We start from the raw sequence: 24461 nt of genomic DNA on the forward strand, positions 1-24461 counted from the left end.
GGACCTCACTGGTCCTTATTGGGACGGGGACAGGATTATAGGCATTCTGGTGAAACCTATGGCCCTTTTCTCCAAATAACATTTTTGAATGCATAAAATACATAGAATTATAAAGGAAGCCAAAGGGTGGCAAAAATAAAGATATCATTTCCCCCCCCCCCCCACCCCCTGAAATCTATCCATAGACCAGACCTTGTAGGTCCTTGGACCCCAAGTTAAGATCATCATGGATCTAATGGTTTTCTGTTGGCTGCCTTGCTTTTCTGGAGTCTGGTATTCTCCCCCAGTGTGTCCGTCTCTCTGCACAGCTGTCCATCTCCAGCTGGGTGTGTCAAGTCAACTCCAGTGCAGCAATGTTCATTGCATGCCTCCCACATGGTCACCAACCCAGCTTGGCTTTGATACTTGCCAGGCAGCTGCTGTCTCCAATGGCCTGATACTACTCTCACCCTACCACATGGGCTTCCAACATGGAAGCTCCTTCTCCGTCTTCCTAATAGCCGGCTATCTCCCTCCAGCAATTTCGAGCTCAGAACTTTTTATACACGTGTACCCTCAGGTATACTTCTGGTCAGTCTAGCCAAGGAGGGAGGACAAGCAAACCTTTTTGTAGCTGCTCTGATTTCTGGAACATTGTCTACTACATAAGGGCACATTGGAGAAATAAGAAAGAGCTTTAGGAACTTTGAGACAGCAAATCATGGGAGACATCTGGGAGGAGGTGTCTCTGAAGTAAGTCTTGAAATAAGATAAGAACTATGAAAGGCTGAGGTGAGGAGGGAGTGTATTCTAGGTATTCAAGTCATCTATGCCAAGATGTGAAGATGGAGAGCTGACATGTTGGAGACTAGCAAGTAGTACGATTTGACTGGTGTGAAGTGGTTGTGAGGGGAGTAACATGAATAGATTGGGTTGGAGCCCAATTGAAAAGGGCCTTAAATGTCAGGCTAAGGAGTTTGCATTTTTCCCTAGTAACATTAGGGAGCCACCAAAAGTTTTTAGCAGAAGAAAGACAATTTTGGCAACTGTCTGAAGGATGAATTAGAGAGGGGAGAACCCAGTGGCAAAGAGACTGATGTAAAGGCTATAACAAGGCGAAAGTGCTCTATCATTTTTAAGGCACAAAATAAATGTCATTATTTTCTCATGAAAGGTTATTCTGGCAATGGTATGGAGGATGGGTTGTAGGGTGGAATTCGTGGAACTTAATAATGACTGGATATGAAAGGTGAAGGAAAGGAAAGAGTCAACTCTAACCCAAAGGTCGCAAACATGAGAGACTCTGTAAATGATGGTGCCAAAGATAAAAATAGTGCAATCAGAAGGAAGGATATGCTTAACGAGAAAGAAGACCACCAGGTTGGGATGCGCTGGTGGAATGTTCACACAGCTATATTCTGAAGACAACTGGAAATGTGGGTCTGGAACTCCAAGAGAGGTCTGGACCGGTGATTCAATATTAGCTCAAATAGGCCAAGATACAGTAATATGAGCAACCGATACTCAGTTTTGTTCTTTACTATTTGAACATGGCTCTGACTTACAAAATAAGTCTGTTCTCAGATATGGATAACTGGGGTACTCTGAAGGATCTTACAGTCTCACCTCCCCACCCTGAGAAGTGTTCCTAGGTAATCCTAAGAGAGTGATTCCAGGAAAGGGGAAAGTTGGAGACATTGTCTAATTATGACTTTAATTTTTACTATGAGAGACAAGCTTTTTGAAGTTAGAAAAGAAGGAAAAACTTACCAAGACAATCAAGAGATTTATAAAACAAAACAAAACAAAACACTTCAGTATTACTTTGACAGAAATTAAGGAAGGGCAAATGGTTAGATTGAGCCAATGTGTTAAAAAAAAATCAATACTTTCCAAGTTAATTTAGATTGCATACAATGTCAAAGAGCTACTGACCAGCATTTATAAAACTCTAATTCATATGGCGCTTTAAAGGATGAGCAAGAATATCAAGAGAAACAATGAAAATTTTATGAAAGGGACTCATCCTACAATATTTCAGGTTAAACTATTAAATGATAAATATGGAAATGGTCAATTACTAGATTTAAAAAATAGAAAAATAGATCAATGAAAAAACGTAGAATTCAGAAATGGTACTAAATGAATATAAGAGGTCTGGCACATAGTATACATTTCATAAATGCTTGTCACTCATTCCTTGGTTTTCCCAACCCACTTTTGACCTCTTCCCCTGGATAATAATCAAATGTTATCTATCACTGCTTCTACAAAGGGCATGAGAAACAAGTGCCATGTAGCTCCATTCCCAAGGCCCTCTTTGGCTGTCCATTGTTCCTTAATATGGGTTGTACCACACAGCCCTCCTAGAATGTAAGGTCCATGAGGCCAAGGACTGTCTCACCCTTGTATTTGGATCCCTGGCATCTAGTACAGTGCCAGGCACAGAGTACACATCGAGAGTGCTTAATAAATATAGGATTGATTGATAGCAAGTGCTGTCAGTTAACAGTAACTTAGCTACTAGTTAAAAGTAACTGGGAAGAGATATGGGATAGCCAGAAGGAGGGCAACAGGAATTACTAAGAAACAAACTTATCAACACCCCCAACTTCACACTTTGTGCCAAGGTTCAGCACTGATTGTTCGTTACTGTCAGGCTGAGAAACTGTCAACTCCTAACCTTCAGCATGAGGGGACAAAGAAGGTACAACTTACAGGCCCTCCCCATTCTGGGAGGGATCAACCCAACACTTGTACTTGCCATAAAGACTTCCCAGGGCAGCAGAATCCTGGCCATGGTAACTAGTTTCAACATGTTCACTTCCCATCAGAGTTCACTAATTTCTGGTAAAGCCCTGTCGCTTGTATCTCTATTGGAAAACAGTTATCCTCTCTTGGCTCTAAATTGTAATATACCCACATGCTTCTTGGCCAAGGTGGCATTAGTAAATGGGGGCGGGGACCTTAGGTCCTCTTCCAGCTCTAAATCCTTTCGCCCCAGCAATGGCAAAGGAGAACTGCCCCCAGATTCCTAAGGGCCTCCCCGGCTCTGGCTGATGGATTCCCTGCAGTCTAGTCTGCTCCCTAGTGTGTCCAGGCATCTCTGTGACTAGCCAACACTGCCATCTTGAGGTCACTGTTCACCCAGCCCTGCTCCTAAATGAACAGTCCCAGTTCTCATAGCACATTTCCCAATTCAACTTAATGGCCCCTCCCTCTGGGACCCAAACCAAGGGCCTATTGTTCAGAGATTGTTCTGACACTGAGCAAGGAAGGGACGTGAGGCTTCACCTCAGAGATCATATTAACCCCCTTTACATTAACAACCAGTGGGAATTTCAGGGTTGCAGTCCCCATATCCCTGATTTACCCAAACCCAGCAAGGTTCAGGAGCACTGGATTTGAAGTCTGGAGACACAAGTTTGAATCCTATTACTAACCTGTGTGACCATGTCACCACCTTTCTAGGTCTATTTCCTCACTGCAAATGGTGTTGGACTCAGTGATCTTTAGCGACTTCATCCCAGCTCTAAACATATGATCCTATGAGCCTGTCTTCTGAGACCACACTGAAGAGCCAGCAACAAAGCCACCTCTCTACTCCTCCCCTTGATTTATGCCTGGGCCTTAGGGCAGTCATAACAAGAGGCCTCAGCCTCTTTGCTGGCCAGAACTGGCTCCAAAGGTGAGTCAGTCAGTTTTCAGAGCAGGAGGCTTGTCCTCATTCAGCAGCTCCATTCCAGAAAGATCCCCTCTATGGGTCCCCCTTCACCAAGAGTAATGGCATCCTACCTGTGCTGGCTGCCCAGCAGCCCCCTCATTCCCACACACCTAGTTTCTTCTCTCAGGCTTCTGAATCAAACCTTCCCTTTAACTCCTGAAGGAAAGGTGAAGGTTGGTAATTGGTCTTCCCACTGCAACCTCTAATCCCATTCAAAGAACAGGCTCCATAGTAGGGGGAAGTGAGCCAGCTCAACTCTATACAGAAGTATAATCTGGGATCTAGGCAGCAATGAGAAAAACCTGTTCCTAGTGATGTGCCAACTGGAACAAAATTTTAGTACACCATTCAACTCACCATACACATCTGAAAGACATAGTAAGCTGGAACAGATCCAAAAGAAAGTGACCAGGACACTACAGGCCTGGAAAACAGGTTTAATGTGCATTGGTTAAAAAAAATGGAAATAACTAACTTGGAGAATACTGAGGTAGGAGGTAAACAATCGTTGCCCCCAAATATTTGACAGGCTATTCCGTGTAAGACGAATTGGATTTGGTTTACTTGGCCCCCAAAGACAGAATCCGGAGCAATGAGGAAAGAGGTCACAGAGACTTTATATAAATTGTCTCTAGAGGGAGTGGGGGTCTTCAAAAAGGTTGAACGATCACTGGCCAGGGACAACTCAGAGAGGATTCTTGGTCACTTTTTCCAATTTCTATATCGTATGATTTGCAACTCAAACTGGAAGCAGGAGAAAAGGGATTGATGGTGTCAAGATGAAGGCTGATCAACAGAGGCTTCGCTGGCCAGAAGCCTCCTGGTTCTGGGTCAGTTTCTGGAGATATATATCCCTTCAAATGAGATAGTATTTGTAAAGCACTTAGCTTAGTTCCTGGCAGAAAGTAGGCACTTAACAAACACTTGTTCCTTCCTCCCTGCCCCTGACACTTCCTTTTCCCCTTGAATCGCCAGCCACTAGCTGAAGTCCTCAGTCTCTGGCTATTTCAGATCCCTAAATGTTCCTATCAAGCCCTGGTCAGGATGACCCCAGAGCACAGGATTTCAGAGGTGGAAGGGCCTTCAGTAGCCATCTAGTCCAATCTATATCCAAAAGAATCCCCTATGTAACATACCCTACAAGCAGAAAATAAGGTCTATATTCAGGGGAGTGGGGGTGGATGCAGGGCTGGGCCTTCACTGGGAATCCCTCTTTTAAACATCACTGTCAAGGGCATGCCCAAATAAGATCACCAGAGAGCACTGGTTTTGGGGAAAGTAGACATCACGGATAAATAAAAGTCAAAGAGGCTTAGAGACAATGGGCCAACTTCTCAAACAATGCAATTTGATAACAACAATAATAAACACTTCACAGACCAAGAAAAAAAGTATGCTTCTTGGGAATGAACTTCCAGAAGGTGTTCTGACATTTGGGTCCCCAGTCTTAGGTCTCTAAACCACAGAAACAATGCCAGACCAAGGAGTCAGCTTTTATTTACCTTATTTTACAACTTTTCCCCAATTTATATCTGCTGGTTATAGCTCTGTCCCCCTTCCCCCCCCCAGAGAGGTTAGATTCCATTACTCATCTCTAAACCTACACCTAACTAGTGGCTCCGTTGTATTACTGCTAGAGAGGACAACCCCTTTCCTCCTCTGAAGTGATCTCCTAGGGAAAAAAGTCAGTGCAAAAGAAGATACAGAGCCTGCCAAACACTGTAAACCTGTGCTGGGAGGGCACCAAAGTTGGCTGTTTCCACGGCCCCAATCTCATTAAACTACAGCTAGGACAATATTTAACAAAAAGAGACATTTCCTTTTCCAGGGTCTTAAAACTCAAATGGACTCAAACCCTTTAGAGGTAGAGAGTGGGAGGGAGGGAGGGAGGAAGGGAGGAAGGGAGGAAGAGAGGAAGAGAAGAAGAGAGGGAGGGGGAGGGAGAGGGAGAGGGAGGGAGAGCGGGAGAGGGAGGGAGAGCAAGAGAGAAAGGGAGAGCAAGAGAGAGAGAGCGCAAAAGAGAACAAGAGCAGGAAAGAGGTGCATACTGGACAAGTAATTTTAAAATTGTGCTTTTGTAGCAAACTTGGGAGGATTTTGGATCTGATCAGTCTCTTCCATATGCTGTAGTTGTAATCAGCAACTTTACTAGACTCCATGGAATTAAAGAACATCTGCATATCAGTACATACATGGGATGATATAAAGACATACAAGCATGCACACGCATGCATACTCTACAAGTGTCTGGCCAACCAGGCACTTGGTTCAGTCATGTAGGGAAACAAAATGAGAGGAGGGAGATGGATATGGGGATGAGACGGAACCCTGGAAAATCTGCATTCGTCGCCTTCCCTCGTTGGAGAGATGGCACCATAGCTGACTGCTGGTTACCAGATGTCTATGACCTCCCAAAGAATCTGTAGAGCCATGGAAACACAAGGCAACTGAGCAATGGTATAGGCCACTGAGCGGATGGGAGCTCTCAGTTTCAGCAGGTAGGCAATGGTATGAGTTATCCTCCCCACAAAGAAGATGAAAAAGTGAAGCCAGGCTACGAAGGGGTTTGGGTCCAGGAAGGAATAGATGGATCCCAAGAACAGAAATGGTAAGATGTTCTCCAGGTCATTCCAATGGGCTCTGGAATAGAAAGAGAAGAGTATGGTCACTTGCAGATCATAGTTCAATTGCTGGAATGGGGATGCCTCCACACACAGCCCAAACGTATCCACTCAAAATACCTCTTTCTCTACTCTAAGTTGCTCAGTGTGTTCCTAAACAACTCTTATTTGCAAAGGTCACAAAAAGTAAACATATGGGCCCTCCCCTCCAGGGACGTACAATCTAGTTAGGGGAATAAGATGTAGAAAGTTGAATGATGGGATAGAAAACTATCAGGGACTTATCTGAAAATTCAATGATCCTTTCTCCACTCTGAGGGGCAGAAAGCTGGGGGGAATGATCTATATCTCCAACAAGGAATTTTGATTCAATAGGCAGCTAGGTGGCACAGTGAACGGAGCAACCGAACTTGGAGTCAGGAAGACCTGAGTTCAAATTCAGCCTCAGTCACTTATTAGCTGGGTGAGCCTGGGCAAGTCACTGAGCCTCATCCAGCCTGTTTCCTTCTCTGTAAAATGCGGACGATAATAATAGTACCTGCTTCCCAGGGTTGTTGTGAGGAAAAAATGAGATAACATTTGCAAAATGTCTCGCTCCTCTGGGAACGGCCTCAGTTTTTTCTTGAGGTATGAGGCCTGAGGAGGGATGTTTATAAATGCTAGCTAGCTATCAGTAAATAACACTGTGGTTCTCACAACTGATAATACGGACATGCTCACATCTTTACCTATAAGGGGTGTTTACATACACATGTATATGGGGGTAGAGATAAACCTGGACAGGCTTATTCCACAGAGAAGAAAAAAAGGACACGGATACTAAATTAATTAGCACAAATTAATTAGCAGGTTGGTACTGTCACTGCAATCTAAAGTCTTCGCTGCCTAGAGCACTAAAAAGGGAAGTAACTTGTCCAACGCTGAAGAGATGAGATAACCGGTTTTCCTGGACTTCCAGAAAACTAAACAAGAGTCAGGAAATAAGAGAGTCTTGTGGCAGTGCAGATCAGTAACTGTTCTGCAGTGTATGGCGCTACAGAGCACCCTGGGGCATGTGCCCACAACCACAGAGCAGCATGTGACCAGAGGCAGGCTCTCTGATTTGACCGTGCGCTGCCTCTTATCACATCTGTGAAACAATAATCACCTAATAACCTCCCTGTAGGCTCCCTGACTCTACTTTTCAGTGAAATGGCTTTTATTATAAAGATCAAGAAGGGAGGAAAATCATCCGTACCTATACATAAACTGATGATGTGGGGGGAGAGCCAATCTGCTTCAATCTAATTGGAACTGGTTAACATTTTCCATGAGGCATTGGCAAATCTTTGACTTCCTTGAGTTCGGTGGTAAACAAATTCCAGATTGCCATAAATTAGTGATTTAAATGAGTGGCTTACACCCACAGGTTGGAAGTCTGACTAATTTATATGTGTACACAACCAAGAAACATATGATCAGGAAAGAAATTGGAGTGGTCATATCATAGAGCAAGAAGGAGACACGGCAGATGGGCAGCCAGCTGGTTTGGTATATTTGAGCCCCTAAGGTACTAAGAGGAAGTGTCTAGGAGTAAGGGAAGGATTTATGGGGGAAAATACAGATAAGTTTCACAGATAAGTGCCTGGACTGAGATCTCTATCTATGAGGGGAGTATTTACGAGGAAATCACAGATCCACAAAAAGTGCCCATTAAAGCAAGTGTGAGGCAAACTCTAAGAACAGTCCAAGTTCCTTACCCCTCGCCCCCCGACCCCCCGCCAATTCTGTAACCCTTGATCCCACCCCACTCACATCACACGCACACATCCACAGGCTCCAGAATCTGCTTCCACAGAATTTAATATTTTGAACTGAAAGGGACTACAGAGACCCTCATTTTTTTTTAACAGACCAGGAAGCTGAGGCCTGCAAAGGGGAAGGGGGCTTGCCTAAGTTTACAAAGCTAGTTGATGGAAGAGATGGCTTCTCAGAGTAGCTCCCTTCCTGCTCCCATTCCCCCCCTGAGCTCACCACCATCACCATCAAGGGCAAGACCCACTCTATCTCATTCAAATGGAATGCTCCAGGGCCCCAGTAACTCTGATTCTTTCAACAAAACCCTGTGACTTCTCCATTTTCAAAATCAGAATTTCCATTCTTTGGCAAGAGTCGATTCATACTGGTCCAACCTGAAAGACTGTTACCCAAACAGGGAAATGGGAGAGACGGAGAAGGCTTGGTGAACTCATTTCTGCAACACCAACCCGGTGAACTTTCTATCCTTGTACAAAGGGGACCAACCCTTTCCAATCTTTGTTCCTAGAATTCATGCCCAAAGGGACTGGCATGTAATTCTATGTCTTGTAAAGCAGCTAGTTGGCTCATAGAGATGCTCTGTGACTGCTGACCAAAGGGCCAGTCAATCAGGCTGGCACTATTTTATTCTCAGAACTTTTCGATTTAGCTGCAGCTCTTCCCATGACCCTCCTCCAACCTGCTTAGAAGGGGAAAACATTATCCCCAACTTCCTCAAACATGATTTCTAATCAGTGCCCCTATTCAAGACTTGGTGCTTGATGCCCTTAAGGCAAGTTTCTTCTACCTGCTACCCCCAGAAGTGGCCCTTAGAAAAAACTGTGAAACCTTTAGGAAGACCCTTCATAGTTACTCACTGCTCCTTCTTAAACGTGTTACCTATCCACTGTTAACAGAATCAGGATCCCAAACACACTAAGGAATCCTGACCTTTATGTCACCCTCGCCAAAAATATTTGCATTTTAAAAAGAGAAAACTGGAAGGAGCTGATGTTTAACATCAAGGAATCTCTCTACTGCTAGACTTCAGGCTGGTGGAGGTAGAGATCTAGAGGAAGAAGAGGGGGGCCAACTGCCCAACATCTGATTAGGTAGGTCATACTCAGGTGGATCCTGATTCTAGGATTCCCATTTATAAAAATCTGCCCTGGACATCACAGTGCCAAAAGTGCCCAACTTCAATATAAAGTACTGGAGGCCCTGGGTTCAAATCCCACCTGACATTTATTATGTGTGTGATCATCCTTGGGCAAGTCACTTAATCTCCTGGGCCCGCTTCCTCTTCTGTAAAACGAGGTAAGGTTGGATAAGAAGGCCTTTAAAGTCCCTTCCTGCTCTAAAGTTATAGTCCTACAATACCAGCACTTACTAGTAGTATAACCTGGCAAGAGGCCCTTTCCCTCTTTCACCCCATTTTCTTACCCACAAAATGGGAAAAATGATGACTACACTACCTGCCTTCGCACAGTTGTGAGGAAAGCACTTTGTGAACCTTCTACTGCTATTATAATTAACAACAATAAAAATGCCTCGGCAAGATGCCAACTTTATTGCCTCCTGAATAGGTCACAGGGAAATAAAATCAGTAGAGGCAAGTGTTCAGAGATCTCTAGCAACTAGGCATGGTGCCAGCATCAATCGCCTGTTTGCTTTAGTGGGAAAGCGGCCCTGGGCTTGAATTCTACCACTCGAGTACCTGAGTGACCTCCTGAGCAAGGCACCTCCAATCTCTAGGCCTCACCTGTCTTTCGGCTTCCTAGGCTACTCCAGCTCTAAAATCCAGGGACCAATATTAGCACAGACAACAGTCCTCAGGCTAGCAAGAGAGCTTGCCTCCCATGTCTGGCTCCTGCTGCTGCTGACGCTGGGCTGGTGGCTGACAGGAGACATCTGTGTACTGTGATCCAGCTGCTCCTTCTCAGGGTTTGTCTAAGCGTGAGCTTTGCTGGGCATACACAAAGGGTCGCTGTGGAAATCCATCCACTACTTCCTGTCTTGAGTAAACAGCTAAAATCTCCAATGACATTCTCAAAAACAAACCTGAAAACTGGGGAGTAGGTATGAGGTCCAATGAAACCTTTTTCTTCTTTCTATACCCACCCCCAAATGAGAATACAGTACTTCACTTCTGTGAAAGTGCTACATGTGATTAATTCACTATCCACTCACCACAGCAGTTCATCCAAACCCTTTTATCCCTCCTCAAGCCTCATACCTCAAGAAAAAACTGAGGCCATTCCCAAGAGGAGCTAGCCCCACTTCCTCCTCATCTCATGGCATTCAGATGTTTCCCCCACATGCACTCGCTCCCATTTCACCCCATTTTCTCCAGCAGATGGCCCTCTCTATCATCTCACACTCTAACAATCTCTCCCTCTACCTAGGCTGCTGCTTCCATGCTGCCTATAAACACACCCATGGTTCTCCCCATCTTCAAAAAATTCTCACTTGATCCAACCACCCCTCTGTATTTCTCTTCCCCTTCATGCCTAAGCAACTTGAGAAAGCCATCTACAATCAGCGCCTCCACTCCCTCTCCTGTCTTTCTCTTCAACTCTGCAATCGAACTCCCAGCTCATCATTCAAATGAAACTGCTTTTGCCAAAGCTGTCCCTGTCTCTTACTTACCAAGTCTAACTGCCTCTTCTCAATCCTCATCCTTCTGGACCTCTCTTTGACACTATCCCTCTTTTCTTCTGGATACTCTCTACTCTCTAGGTTTTTGTGACAGTGCTCTCTCCTGGTTCTCTTCCTATCTGACTGCTCCTCCAGTCTCCTTTGCTGGATCTTCATCCAGGTCACGCCCATGAATTGTGGGTATTCCCAAAGGCTCTGTCCTGGGCTTTCTTCTCCTCAACCTCTATACTATTGTCTGGTGAGCTCATCAGCTCTCATGGGTTCAACTGTCACCTCTATGCACACAATTCCCAGATCTATTTCACCAAGCCAGACAATCTTTTTCTTAAACTCCACTCCACACTACCAACTGCCTCTTGGACGTCTCTAACTAGATGTTATCTCAAACTCAGCATGTCCCAAACAGAGCTCTTTATCTTTCCCTCCAAACCCTTTCCTCTTCTAAACTTTCTTATTACTGTCTAAGGCACCTCCCAGTCATCTAGACTCACAACTTCAGCGTCATGCTCAGCTTCTCATTTGTACTCAACCCACAGAAGCAGTCAGTTGCCAAGTCTTGCCATTTCTACTTTCCCAACATCTTCACTCACACAGGCACTACCGTGACATGTACCCTCATCCCCTCATGCCTGGATTGCTGCAATAGCCTTCTTGCTGGGCTCCTTGCCACGCCAGTCTTTCCCTCCATTTTGTTGCCAAGGTGACCTCATCACCCACACAATCAATGTCAATGGCTCCTACGTGATCAAATATAAAATTCTGTTTGGCTTTTAAAGCTCTTCACAAGCTGGCCTCTTTCTACCTTTCCAGTCTCTTACACTTTACTTCCCTCCTCGCCCTCTATGATTTAGTGACGCTGGCCTCCTCGGTATTTCTTGCACATGACACTCAACTCTAGCTTTTTCATCAGCCATCTCATGCCAGGAATATTCTCCTCCCTCACTTCTACCTCCTGCCTTCTTTCGAGACAGCTCAAAACCCACTTCTGCCAGAGGCCTTCCCCAATCTCACCCATCCCCATGTTTTCCCCTAAAATTATTCCTCATGTACAGTATATATGTGAGTTGTCTGCATGTTGTCTTCCCCATCGATGTGAGCTCTTTGAGGGCAGACCCTTTCTTTGTACCCTCAGACCTTGGCACGGTATCTTGTATACAATAAATGCTTAATACATGTTTGGTGGCTGATTCTAGCAGGCTCCTGACAAGTCTTCCTGCCTCCAGTCTCTCCTCTCCTCACCCATTTTCCACACAACTGACCCTGAGTAATACTCTTCTAATATATCTATGATCATACTACTTATTAAATTGGGCACCTTCAGTGGCTCCTTGGCAAACAAAAAAGAAACTCCTGACATTGATCCATAATAATAATTTATATGGTTCTTTTTTTTTGCAGGGGGGAAGGCAGGGCAATTGGGGTTAAGTGACTTGCCCAAGGTCACACAACTAGTAAATGTGTCACGTGTCTGAGGCCGCATTTGAACTCATGTCCTGCTGACTCCAGGGCCAGTGCTCTACTCACTGCGCCACCCAGCTGCCCCTATATGGTTCTTTTTGAAAAACATTTTACAAGTATCACCTCATTTTATCCTCACAACTATTCTGGGAGGTATGTGCTCTTATCACCTCCATGTTACAGTTAAGGAAACTAAAACAGACAGAGGTTAAGTGACTTGCCCAGGATCACACAGTTAATAAGTGGCTGCAGGAGAATTTGAATTCAAGTCTTCCTGACTCCAGGTCCTGCACTCTGTCCACTGCACCAGCTAGCTGCATTCAAAGCCTTTCACAATGTGGTTCCATTCTACCTGGGCAGCTTTACCCCATGATACTGCTAACATGGATTACGCTTTCCGTCAAAATGCACTCTTTTCTGCCTCAGTCTTGTCCAGCCTTCTTCCATCTCCATGCTTTTGCTCATGCCATTTTGCCCCTTGCCTACAATGGACTTCCCTCTGGGGCCAACTCCAGTGCTCTCTTCTATGAAGCCTTCCCTGAGCCCCCCAGATAAAAACAATCTTTTCCTCTTTAAAATTTCCATAGCAATTTGCCTGGACCCCTCAATCCCCTTCACTTCACTCTTACAGCATAGTTACTTCTATACTTGTCTTTCCTCCATCACCCAACGACAAGTTTATCGAGAGCAGAGCATGTCATATCTATCTCTGTAAGCTCTGCAAGCCCAAGCCTTGGCTACAGTAGATGTTAAATAAGAGGTAACGTTTCTATCGTGCTTTAAAGGCTTTCTAAGGCAGGCATGGCGGTGTGCTCCTATAATTCCTGCTCCTGGGAAGGGGAAGGTAGAGGGTAATGGACTGGTTGAGTTCAGTCATTCTGAATGCTGATTGGGTGTCCTCTCTTAGTACGGCACCACTGTGGTGAGCCTCAGGAGCGGGGGTCCAGGCTGCCTACAGAGGGGCAAACTGGATCAGAATGGAAACAGAACAGGTCAAAGCTTCCATGCTGATGAGTCCTGCCATTGGACCCACAAACAGCTGCTGTACCTCCAGCCCGGACAAAAAAGGGAGGAGACCCAGTCTCAAAACATTAAAAAATCAAGGCCTGCAAAGCACTTTACATATATTATCTCATTTGAGCTTCACAGCAACCCCGTAAGGCAGCCTCTATTATTACTGTCCCCATTTTACAGATGGCAGACCCTGAGGCTGGAAGAGGTTAATGATTTTCCCAGTATCACACAGCTACTACATGTCAGAGGCTGGATTCAAACTTTCTGACTAGAAGGCCAGTGTTCTTTCCCCAAATCACCTAGCTTGCTAAATTGACCAGCAGAGGTATCCAGCCTCAATCCCATGGTGCAGGATTCTATTTCTGATAGAATGTCAAGTGGGCAGATCAGTTAGTGGAAAAGCACAGCCATCCCAAGTTTCCCTGAGAAAATGACAGCATCTCAGAGTTAGGATGGACCCTCAAGAGGCCATTTAGTTCAAAGTGTAAACTAAAAGCAATCCTCTCTATAACATCCCCATCAAGGAGTTATCCAGCCTTCACCTGAAAAACTTGAGGGAGAGATTTGTACAGGTTTTTCCAGACTAGAAAACCTCCCAGACTTCACTGACCCATGTTCTCTGCTCTATACAACTTGCCCGACTCTCTGGGATTCCATACAAAAAAAGCATCAAGCAAACATCTCTCCCTCATCGAAGAAAGAGCCTTACCAAGACTTTCCTACCTGAGAATTAGGTTCTGAATTAAACGCACTGGTCTGCACATTTCAAGAAGGAGCACAGTTTCTGTTAAGGTACAGTCCAGGATGGTCTCTGAGATCCCTTCAAGCTCTGAGACTTGATGAACTCAGGACTCTCAGCTGCTTCACTACCTCTAAAGAAATCTATCTTAATAGACCTGGCTCTTCTCAACAATGCAAGGTTCCATGACAGCTCCAAAAGACTCATGATGGAAAAGGCTATCCCCCATCCAGAGAAAGAATTATGGAATCTGAATGCAGATTGAAGCTATTTGCTCTTTTTTTTTTGGTTTTGTTACATTTTTCTCATGGTTAATTTCATTGGTTATAATTCTTTACCATTTGATTTTTGGAAAAGAAGTTTAATGTGAAGGTATATGTAGAACCTATATCAAATTACATGCCATCTTGGAGGGGGAGGGGGAAGGAGAAGGAGTGGGGTAGAAAATTTGGAACTCAAAAACTTGTGGAACGGAGTGTTGTAAACTAAAAAAGTTTAATTAAAAAAAGAAATCTATCTTAATGCAGTCAGAACAGTGCAGCTGTGCTTTATTTCATACGAGTCTGACTGAGTAAAGTAGGGACTGATAGAGGAGACAGAGAAGAAATCATTATCACCTTTACCAAAAGATTTTTCACTTTAAGAAAGGATCCATGACAGGGTTCTTTTAACCAACTTCTCTACTGTATTTTAAATGATTTGATTTAGGGGAAAAACTCTATTTGCAAACAAAAAAAAAATGAAAGGGCATGTCAAGAATCAAACCAACAGTTATGTGGATATCCAGAGAGTATTTGGATTGAGTGGAAAGAGGCACAGGGTTCTAGAGTCAGTCCTAAAATGGGTATTCTGAGCTCAATGGCACTCTTTGTGGAGAGGGTCAAAGGTTCTAGGATAGAAGAGTGAGTGGTGAGAAGGTTCTGAAGTTGACTGAGATTTCATTATTAAAAATAACAGAGCTGGGGATGGGGGGTGGGAGGAGAACCAAAAGATTACAAGAAAAAATTATGATTTAGCCTGCCTCTAGATAGAGTGGATACACTGCCGACCAGTTTGGAGAAAGACACAACCACCTTGCTCAAAAATCAACTTCAGAAGATCAGGGACTTTGTCTTCACACATCTCTCCCTTCCTTAAGTCATTTACTGGAGCTCAGTTAGCCACCGACTGTTAACTCTTAATTTACTCTATATAGTATTTTACATCTGTTTTCGCCTTAAAATGAGGCAGGTACTATTCTTATCCCAATTTTACAAATGATGAAACTGAGAGTCCACAGTGGTTAAGTAGCTTCCTTGGGGTCGCCTAACCGGCAAACATCTTGGACAGAATTTGAGCCAGTCTTCCTGACTCCAAGCCCAGGGCTCTTCACTACTATATCTTGCTGCCTTTTCTGATGTATATCCTTTTGCAGTAAAGGTCAGGGTATAGATTGTATCCCACTAGAGCTGGTAAGGGTCAGCAAACTATAGCCCACTAGCCAAATGTGGCCAATATAAAAACCATTCTTAGCTTGCAAGCCATATAAGAGGTAGCAAGCCATAGTTTGCCGACCCATGCCCTTAAGGAAGGAGCCTTCTAGTCCAGTTCCCTCATTTCACTCGTGGGGAAACTGAGGCAGATCACCCAAGAATCTATATGCTACTTGCTATGTAGATTTGGGTATTCCTTTTGCTTTCCTGAAACTCAAGCTTCAAGGAAGGTCCCCCTAGATCCTACTATTCTGGGATTCAAGTGGCTTATTTCATGCTCACTCATTCAGAATTCAGAGGATCACATATCTAAAGCTGGAAGGGCCCTCAGTAGTCATCCCAGCCAACCTAAGGCCCAGAAATATTAGATGACTTTCCCAAGGTTGCCCAACTATAAGTAAGAGGCGAGAAAGAGGTAAATCAACCCAAGTCTCTCTCCCTGGAGGGCTCTCGGCTTTCCCTGCATTCTCACATAATACTGACCATTGGAAGATGTTGTCCCCAGGAATGAGAGTTCTAAACAGAAACTCTGTCTGTGTGACCTTAGAAAAGTCCTTAACCTTTCTGGGCTTTAATTTAATCACTGGCAAAATAAGAGGGTTGGCTTGGAGAACAGATAATGAACCATACCTCCCTCCCCTCAGCAGGGAGTTGGCGGGGCTACAAGAGCAGCATGTTGCAGACATTTTTAGTTACATTACCTATTACTGCAATTACTGTTTTTCTGTTATAAGAAAAGGTTCAGTTAAAAGTGGAGGAGGGCGTAGGAAGTATATGTGTAAAAACAAAAAAAAGCATTAATAAACCTCTTTTCAAGAGGGAGTTGGACTAGATAGGGCTCCTTAAACTTTTTCCACTCATGACCCCTTCAGCACTTCTTAAACTGTAGGTCATGACCCCCGTGTGGGGTCACGACCTACAGTTTAATAGGTGCTGGACTAGATGACCTCTAAAGGTCCCTCTTCACTCTATAACTAGGATCCTATAAAAACGGTTCCAAATAAAGCCACTAAGGACATTTTCCAGGGTGAAGGTGAGGGAGCAAAGGGCAGAATCGGAGAAGAAAAAAATGAAAAACCCATTCAGCCAACAGAGGTATGGGCTGACGTGTTTCATTCATAATAATGACCACTTCAAGGCAAAAGTGATTCAAAACAAATTCACTCCAGACCAGACTTGCTCCCCACCCGCAGTAGCTTCACCATACTGCAATATCCTGCCTCTTGCTGAGCCATTTCGACATCAGCCTGAATTTTACTATGTCATTACAGCCGTTTGGAAATCTGATAGCTGTCTTTTAGAAGTGGCGCCTTCCCCCCAGGCCCCATCCCTACTGGGAGAGCAGCTGCTAGGAGTCACGTTCAGACAATCCAGGAGGCAGACCATTTTCCTCCCACTGCCTCTACAATTTTCATGACTTTCACTTTAAGGTAACCCCATCTCAGCTCAGTTTTGCAGCTTGTGAAAAACACAGTAAAACCTCATTCGGTTAGAGCAGGGGTTCTCAAAATGTGGCCCAGAAATACAAGGGGGATGCTCAGGACCCTTTCAGGGGATCCACAATGTCAAAAGTATTTTCATCCTAATACTCAGGTGTTTTATTTTCTAATACAGTAAACATCAATGGGTCAGCCACATGGCATAGTTGATGGAGTGCCAGGCCCGGAGTCCAGAAGAGGCGTCTTCCTGAATTCAAATTTGGCCTCAGATACTAGCTACATGACACTGGGCAAGTCACTTAACCCTGCTGGCCTCAATTTCTTCATCTGTGAAACTCGCTGGAGAAGGAAAAGGCAAACCACTTCAGTGTCTTTGCCAAGAAAACCCCAGACGAGGTCATAAAGAGTCGGACATGACTGAAAAGCACCTGAACAGCCAAACGAATATCGATAGTTATAAACAAGAATGTGCTGATAAATGTTTAACCACCAGCATTCCAAGGGGAAAAAAGTATACACTGAGACACACTTTTATGTTTAATCTGCATTATTAACATTTTCTCCATCGTTTTCTTAAGTCTAGACAATCAATAAAACAATAAATCAAGCCCTGATTTGTAGCTTTTGCTGATTTTCAAGAAGTAAATACTCACTAAAAATTTAACAACTGGCTCATCCAGATGTAGTTAGCTCCATTATATCCCTAGATATAACTCACATAAACAAAAGTTCATTGGGCCCTCAATAATTTAAGAGTGTAAAGGGATTCTGAGGTCAAAAGGTTTGAGAACTACTGGTGTAGAGAAAAGGGAAGCTGGGCTCCGCTGATACCTCAAACAATGAGAAATACAAGTAGGAAGTCCTATTTTTAAAATATCCCACAAACTAATAAATTTCAAGTTAGCTAACTCAGCTCCTACCTCCAGTGCCTTCAATGTCTGATGAAACAGACTGTGACAATATATTACTTTGAAGGCACTTCGATGGATTGGTAATGGGGGAAGGGGGTAGATGTTTCATCCAGCAGTACAGGCTCTAACTCATCCATGCCTTCTCGTCCATTTCCTACCATAAAGACTCTTGTAGGCAGTCCATCCGCTGTGAGGGGAGCCTTTCCCAAAACTTGACATTACATGAATAATAACAGTAGCCAGCACGCATACAGCACTTTAAGGTTTGCTTTACACGTGCCTACTCGTTTGATAAAAGGACATAATGGAACCTGTGGGCTGTCCACTGATCATCTCTCGTCTCAATTTCCTCATCTGTATTGGACTAGCTGGCCTCCCGGGCCTCTCCCAGCTCTGGATCTGTCTTAGGCTCTAGGACCCTCCCGCCTCCTTTCTGGTCCCATCTCTATGTTGGTCCCATTCTTGATGCTGCTTCTCCCCCACAACTGCTCCTCAGACATGTGTTAGAGCCCACCACTCTTTAGAATAACTTACAATTTTCACTCTTCAGAAATGAGGTTACTCTGTGACTCATGGTCGTGCAGCATCATCAGAATAGTCCTGGTTCTAAAAATTGGCCTTTGTTTCAGTGAGAAGCTTGGGAGCATCAGACATACAGCACAATTTTCCACAGCCTATCTATCTAGTCTACTATTTGCTCCTGGGCCCAACTCATAGCCCTGCACAGCATCCTTCCAAGATATAAGTACTAACTGGACAGATCTATGGTTCATCAGTCAAACTACACGTTGTAGCCTGGATGATAAGCATTCCTTATCCACTGGGGTCTTCCTACATGGAGTGTTAGGCTGAGCCTCTTAGGCATGATTATGGCTTTCATTTAAAAGGTTCTGTAATGTTCTGGGGCTTGATACAAGCAACTCCTTGTCATCTGCAAACATGACAACTACAGCAGCGACATCAAACTCAAATAGAAATGGACTTTGCCCTGGGCATCCTCCAACATGGTGGCAATCATGCTTAGGACCTGTGATTTCATCAGAGTGGGTGCTCTCTCCGCCAATGCAGATCACAACAGCAGACAGATTTTTTTTGTTTTGGGGTTTTTCGAGTTTCTATAGCTGAAAATTTCACTAACTTGTGGTCAAGTTGGTGATGAGCTTCTTTCAAGCCAGCTAGATTGGTCTTCCTAAGACTTCATCCATTCTGACTAACAGAAAACTTACTAACAATGCCTATTCCAAAGCCCTCTAAGTTTTACAAGACACTTTCCCTACATTAAGATATGGAGAGCAAAAACAAAACAAAAGGCAGGTAGTGCATTCTCCCAATTCTGAAAATGAGGAAACTAAGGTCCAGGCAAAAAGCAATTTGTCTCAGGTTAGAAAGCTATGATCACAGGCTCCTAGAGCTGGAAGGTACCTAAGATGTCAACTTGTCCAATTCCTCTCATTTTATGAATGAGAAAACTGAGGCCCAGGGAGGCTGAGTGCCTGAGGGTAATTACACAGGACAGATCAAGAATTTGAACCCAGATCCCCCTTTGCCAGAGCCAGGACTCTAATCCATACCCTCTGACTCTAAATCTAATGTTCTTTTCAACTACATTTAACATTGCCCCCTTTATCCCCTTGTCCACACTTTCCTCCTGTTTCCAAATCTTTGCCCAAAAGGAATGCAAGCATCTGTCCCTCTTAGTCCACGCCTTGGGCTTGTCTACACATTCATTCAAAAGAAGGGTAACAGCCTGATAATTTGTGGTGGGTTTTCTCCTTTTTTTTTTACCTCCTTCTGAGGTGGTTTTTCTCCTTTTGCTAAGCCACATGAATAGCTTCCAATTATGTATACATACAGATAAGGTCTTAGTATTCTGCCCCATTTCCCAGGCTTCTATTTTCAGGCCACCTAAAAAGGCAGTATTTAAATGCAGTGGTAGAGAGTACTCTGACCCCCATCTCCCAGCCTTCCCCAAATGCAGCCCAAGTTTTTCAGAGTTTGGGCTCACCTATGGGGCATCTTTACTGCTCTAAAAACACAAATGCTTTCATGGCTGAAAAGCTAAGCTACTGAATAACAGCTCCATTAGCCCTGGCCTAATATTTAACTACTCTAGTCTCTGCAGGTTAATGAGGTTTTCTCCTTGGGCTATAAATTCTTAAAATCTCTGAAAAACGAATGTCTCCATTTGTTCCATACTCTGCAATAATTTGCTAAGCTGGAGAGAAGCTGCCAAGGACTCTGGTAATTCCACATTATTTGGGCTTCAGCATTTCAAAAGCATATTGTGAGGGACTTGAAGTCAAAGACCAGGGTTCAAGTTTTGGTTCCACCAAATGGCTATGGACAAGTCACTTAACCTTCAGAGAGGAGGGGGAGGAGAAGGAAGAAAAGGTCAAGGAGGAAGTAAAGGAAGAGGAGAAAGAGGAACGAGAGGGAATACTTTCCAGGCATGGGGGATAGGCTTATGGTGAATGAAATGGTCAAATGAGGAAATAACGTTAAGTAAAGAGAGCTTTATAACTAATGCCAACTAGTCGTGTTTTCTAGTCTGAGGTGACATGCCCATTCGTTTGTTTAGAAGGGTTTTGTCCCATCTTAAGCCATCCTAGGTATACCATCCACCCACCCACACTTATCCCTTCTCTACCACTGTTTCCACAAACTCCACCCCTTTCACCCTAGCTCAGAAACTGGCAGGAGGGAAGGAGAATGTCTAAGATAACACCCATCTCTCCTTCACAGCTCACCAGCCATCTCTCCAAAGTAGCATTAAGCGCCCCAGCACACAGGATGGGAAGAAGTGAGAGGCTGAACTAGGAACACACAGGGACAGAAGGCAGATACTTGCCTGCGGCATCGCTCCACATCTGGGTCCGTCCGGCAATACTGGAGGCCTCCATGCTTCAAAGCATCTTCTGGATTTGCAAAAGCCTAAAAGATATTCATGGAGAATTACTACTGTTTGGGATGTTTCAGGACAGTAACCTCCATTTAAGGAGGTTACTCAGGCCAGTCATCTCTTCATTTATCATCAGGCTACAATTTAGACTCCTCTACCATGCCCCAGAAAAGGCATGCTAGGGGGGAAGCGGATAGGGCGCTGAGCCCGCTGTCAGGAATACCTGAGTTCAAATCTAGCCTTAGACAGTTACTAACTACATGACCCTGGGTGAGTCATTCATCTAAAACGGGATAATAACAGCACCTTCTAGGCAGAAACGTTTGTGAGGATTAAGTGAGATCATTGTACAGCGCCTGCCCATAGTACTAGAGAGCCTCGATAAATGCTGGTTCTTTTCCTCCCTCCCACTCCCATCACTTCAGCTCTTGAATTCACACCTCAGTCCCTGAGGCCCCTCCCCAACCTTCATTTAAGAAGAATGCCCAGGCCGGCCAGCCAGACTCCTTTATCCTGCCCCTGTCCATGTGTTTCTGCTTTTCCATTGAATGTAAGGGCCTTACAAGTAGGTTTTGTTCTTTATATTTTGTACGCCTACCTTCTAGCACGATGCCTGGCACACAGTAGGCACTGAGCAATAATAGCTAGCTTTTTATATAGTGCTGTAAGGGCTGGCAATGCCCTTTACACAAGTTACCTACTTAGGTATTCAAAACAATCATTCCCATTGCACAGATGGAGGCCCTAAGGCTGAGACAGATGGAATGACTTGCCCAGCTAGTAAGTAGTTAAGGCAGGATCTGAACTCAAGTCTTTCTGAACCCAAGTCCAGCACTCTATCCATCAACTTTCCAGATAAGTAGCTTAACAAATTCTTGTCGATTGATCGATACTAGTTGCTGAGCAACAATGTCTTCCTTGCCATGGGAATGAGGATAAGTACATTTAGAAAATTGATAGTTTTCAGCTCTAGGAGATCATGTGGTACATGGGGAAAGAGCGAATTTAGAGTTAGACGACCTGGGTTCAAATCCCAGCTCTGCCACTTATTGCCTGCGTGAATCTGGTCAAGGCATTGTAGTAAATGGCTTCTGAAGGGCATTCCAGCTCCAGGATCCGAGGCCAGGATCCCCAGTGGATCATTATCGGTTCTCACATCTAGCTGATTTTGCAAAACAGTTCACCCTTCCCATTGTACAGACAGGGAGGGAAAGAGCTGGGAATTTATGGTATTTGTCCCAAGTTATCTTCTGAGTTCATCAGAACTGAGATCAGCACAAAGGATTCTTATCTGTTAACCTCAAACCAAGTGAGGCCCAATCTCTGGGATCCCATTTTTAGCAGCAGAGCTGCAACATGTTTCTTGAGGCATGAAATTATCCTAGCCCTTCATTCATTTATTCAAAAAATACTGACTGCCTGTGATGCCTTAACGTACCTAGTTAATTGTGAACAAGGGTTTGAAATGCAAAGAATTAAAGAAATTACAAAACAAAGCACAAAGAAGCAAGGTCAGTATAATCTGAGGAATTCCTCTCCCCAACAATACCTTCAAATGGGAATAATTATTCTTGAATGGGGCAACAACATTTAGTAACATAACAAGCCCTTCTGGGAGCATGGGCACTCCTCTTACTTGTTCCCATATCTTCAGAATTGTAGTTGGTGACAGGGCAATGGCTTACATGCATTCCAGATTCCTAGAAGTACCACCCATGTGACTTCAGGCAAATGACTAACTTCTCTGGGTCTCAGTTTCCTCATACTGAAAATGAGGGCTTTGGATTAGATGAGCTCTAGAGTCTCTTCCACCAATAAATCTATGATCCCACACATTTCTGCGTCTTAGGAAGTTATGCTTCCTTGAAGCTTCCAGTGACGCTCAATGGATTGCTTCTCTTCCTTTCTCCTCCTAGCTTCTGAACAAGATTTAGGCTCTACACTGAAATTTTACTTATTTCTGAAACGCAACCACCATCCTATGATGTGGGAAAGAACCACAATAAATGACATTTATAAGGTGCTTTACATGCTTAACAAATATTTGCTGAATTAATTTAAAAAGCATAAGTTGGTTATCTCAAATAATGAGGTACATGGTACAAGTATTATCATTCCCGTATTACAGATGAAGAAACAGAGAAGTCAAGTGATCTGTCTGAGGTCACACAGTACATAAGTGGCAGAATTCACTGGGATTCAAACCCAGATTTTTTGACTCTAAACCCAATGCTCAGAAGGGCAGAAGACAGAAATAGGAAGGATGATTAATTAGAAATATATCAACAGGGAGATCATATGGAAAAATTGAAACTGAGTGAAAACTCCAGGTGAATACTCGTGGCTATAGTCCTCTGAAGCAGGCATTCTCTTCCAATTTTATATAACATAAAACAGGCCCAACTTGTTGGCTCATACACTTATTTGTCTGATCACCATCCAGTTAAAAATGTATTCCCATCTTGAACAGTTTTTACTTATTTCTTTGCTTTCATTCTCTCTGTATTTTTCCCCTGATTGTTAAGGGACTAAAACATGTCGGGTGAAAATTCTTCCACATAAACTGTGCCAGAACCTGAATCTTCCTGATTATTTCCAGCTAAAACTCTGGCTCAGAAGATTCTGATGGCCCTGGAGAATAATCAGCCTGGGGCTTGGGGAATTTCCACTTAATGATCCCCATGTCCTTGGTTTAGCCAAATCTACTCCACCCCCAAAATACAGTTTCCCTATGAAAGATACAAGGCTCCAAGGCTGTCAGATTGTTCTATTCCGGAACTGTGGGTTTAAAAGAAATCTGATTTTCAGATTGTTCTATTCCGGAACTGTGGGTTTAAAAGAAATCTGATTTTCTTTCCGGATACCAAAAAGAGATTAACATACACATACCCTTCTGGAGAACATGACATGTCAAATGAGAAAAATGTTCTTTACATGTAAAAGATGAAATAAGCAGGCTCTATTGAAACAGATTGGGGGTGGGGGCAGAGAATCGAGGGAAAGAGAAACTCAAGCAAACAGTAAGAAAATATTTAGCATCTAACTCACTTCTAAGTCTCCCCCAGAGTGTAAACATACTGGGTTTTATTTGCCAACTCCAACTATTTGCAGAGATAACAGAACAGAACCAGAAGAGGGAAGGGAAGAGGATTCAGAGGGACCGAAAACTTACTTTCTTTCGAAGCCTCACTTGCAGAGATAACAGAACAGAACCAGAAGAGGGAAGGGAGGAGGATTCAGAGGGACTGAAAACTTACCTTCTTTCGAAGCCTCACTTGCCCGGTGATAACTGCCAACAAGTACATCTTTATGACTAGCATGGTGCTGTAGAGAAGGAAGCTCTGGAAGACTTCATTGTCCATCATCCTGTTAGTGGGAGCCGGGGCTCGGTCCCCTTTGAATGCCTGGCCAAGCAGAGGATTCCTTGTATGCATGTGATTGAGTGAGCAGGGCAGAGACCGAGAGAAAGGGAAGAAGGCGGAGAAAGGAAAGGGGGGGAAAATGGTTATGAAGGGAAAAAAAAAACCTTTAGTCTATAATCAACACAAAGACACCCACACAGAGGCACAGAACCTTAAGGTGACAGATGCTCATTTTCTTAGCCTCTCCTGCCCAAAGCCCCTCAGCCCTGCTCATTTAGCAGGACGTGTCCTCTCTGCCTCCAGGTATTTTAGAAAACGCTGAGAGCTCCTTTGAAACACTGAAACCTCTAAGTTGGGGGTTAGTCGAGGAGCATGCCAACGAAGGATTTACTCTTGCAAGAAATGCCGC

At 44.0% G+C, this 24461-nt stretch overlaps 1 protein-coding gene across 1 annotated transcript; it reads right to left on the reverse strand.

The window, feature by feature from the left end:
* Positions 1 to 5741: 5741 nt before the first annotated feature.
* Positions 5742 to 24125, reverse strand: PTGES (prostaglandin E synthase). The gene is made up of 3 exons (XM_036752129.1): positions 23948 to 24125; positions 20640 to 20722; positions 5742 to 6343 (listed from the first exon to the last, which is right to left on the reverse strand). The coding sequence occupies exons 1-3, from the start codon at positions 24122 to 24124 to the stop codon at positions 6094 to 6096; spliced, it is 510 nt and encodes a 169-aa protein (XP_036608024.1). The 5' UTR covers position 24125; the 3' UTR covers positions 5742 to 6093.
* Between the last annotated feature and the right edge of the window lie 336 nt (positions 24126 to 24461).

The sequence above is a fragment of the Trichosurus vulpecula genome, chromosome 3 (genome assembly GCF_011100635.1).
Source record: "Trichosurus vulpecula isolate mTriVul1 chromosome 3, mTriVul1.pri, whole genome shotgun sequence".
Lineage (NCBI taxonomy): Eukaryota > Metazoa > Chordata > Mammalia > Diprotodontia > Phalangeridae > Trichosurus > Trichosurus vulpecula.

What these genes read in the sequence shown, in the direction of transcription:
- PTGES (XM_036752129.1), bottom strand. Translation starts at nt 24,124, where the DNA reads ATGCATACAAGGAATCCTCTGCTTGGCCAGGCATTCAAAGGGGACCGA. An exon ending in AAGTGAGGCTTCGAAAGAAG is followed by an intron (nt 20,723 to 23,947) that starts GTAAGTTTTCAG and finishes AATATCTTTTAG; the next exon opens with GCTTTTGCAAATCCAGAAGA. An exon ending in GATGTGGAGCGATGCCGCAG is followed by an intron (nt 6,344 to 20,639) that starts GCAAGTATCTGC and finishes TTTCTATTCCAG; the next exon opens with AGCCCATTGGAATGACCTGG.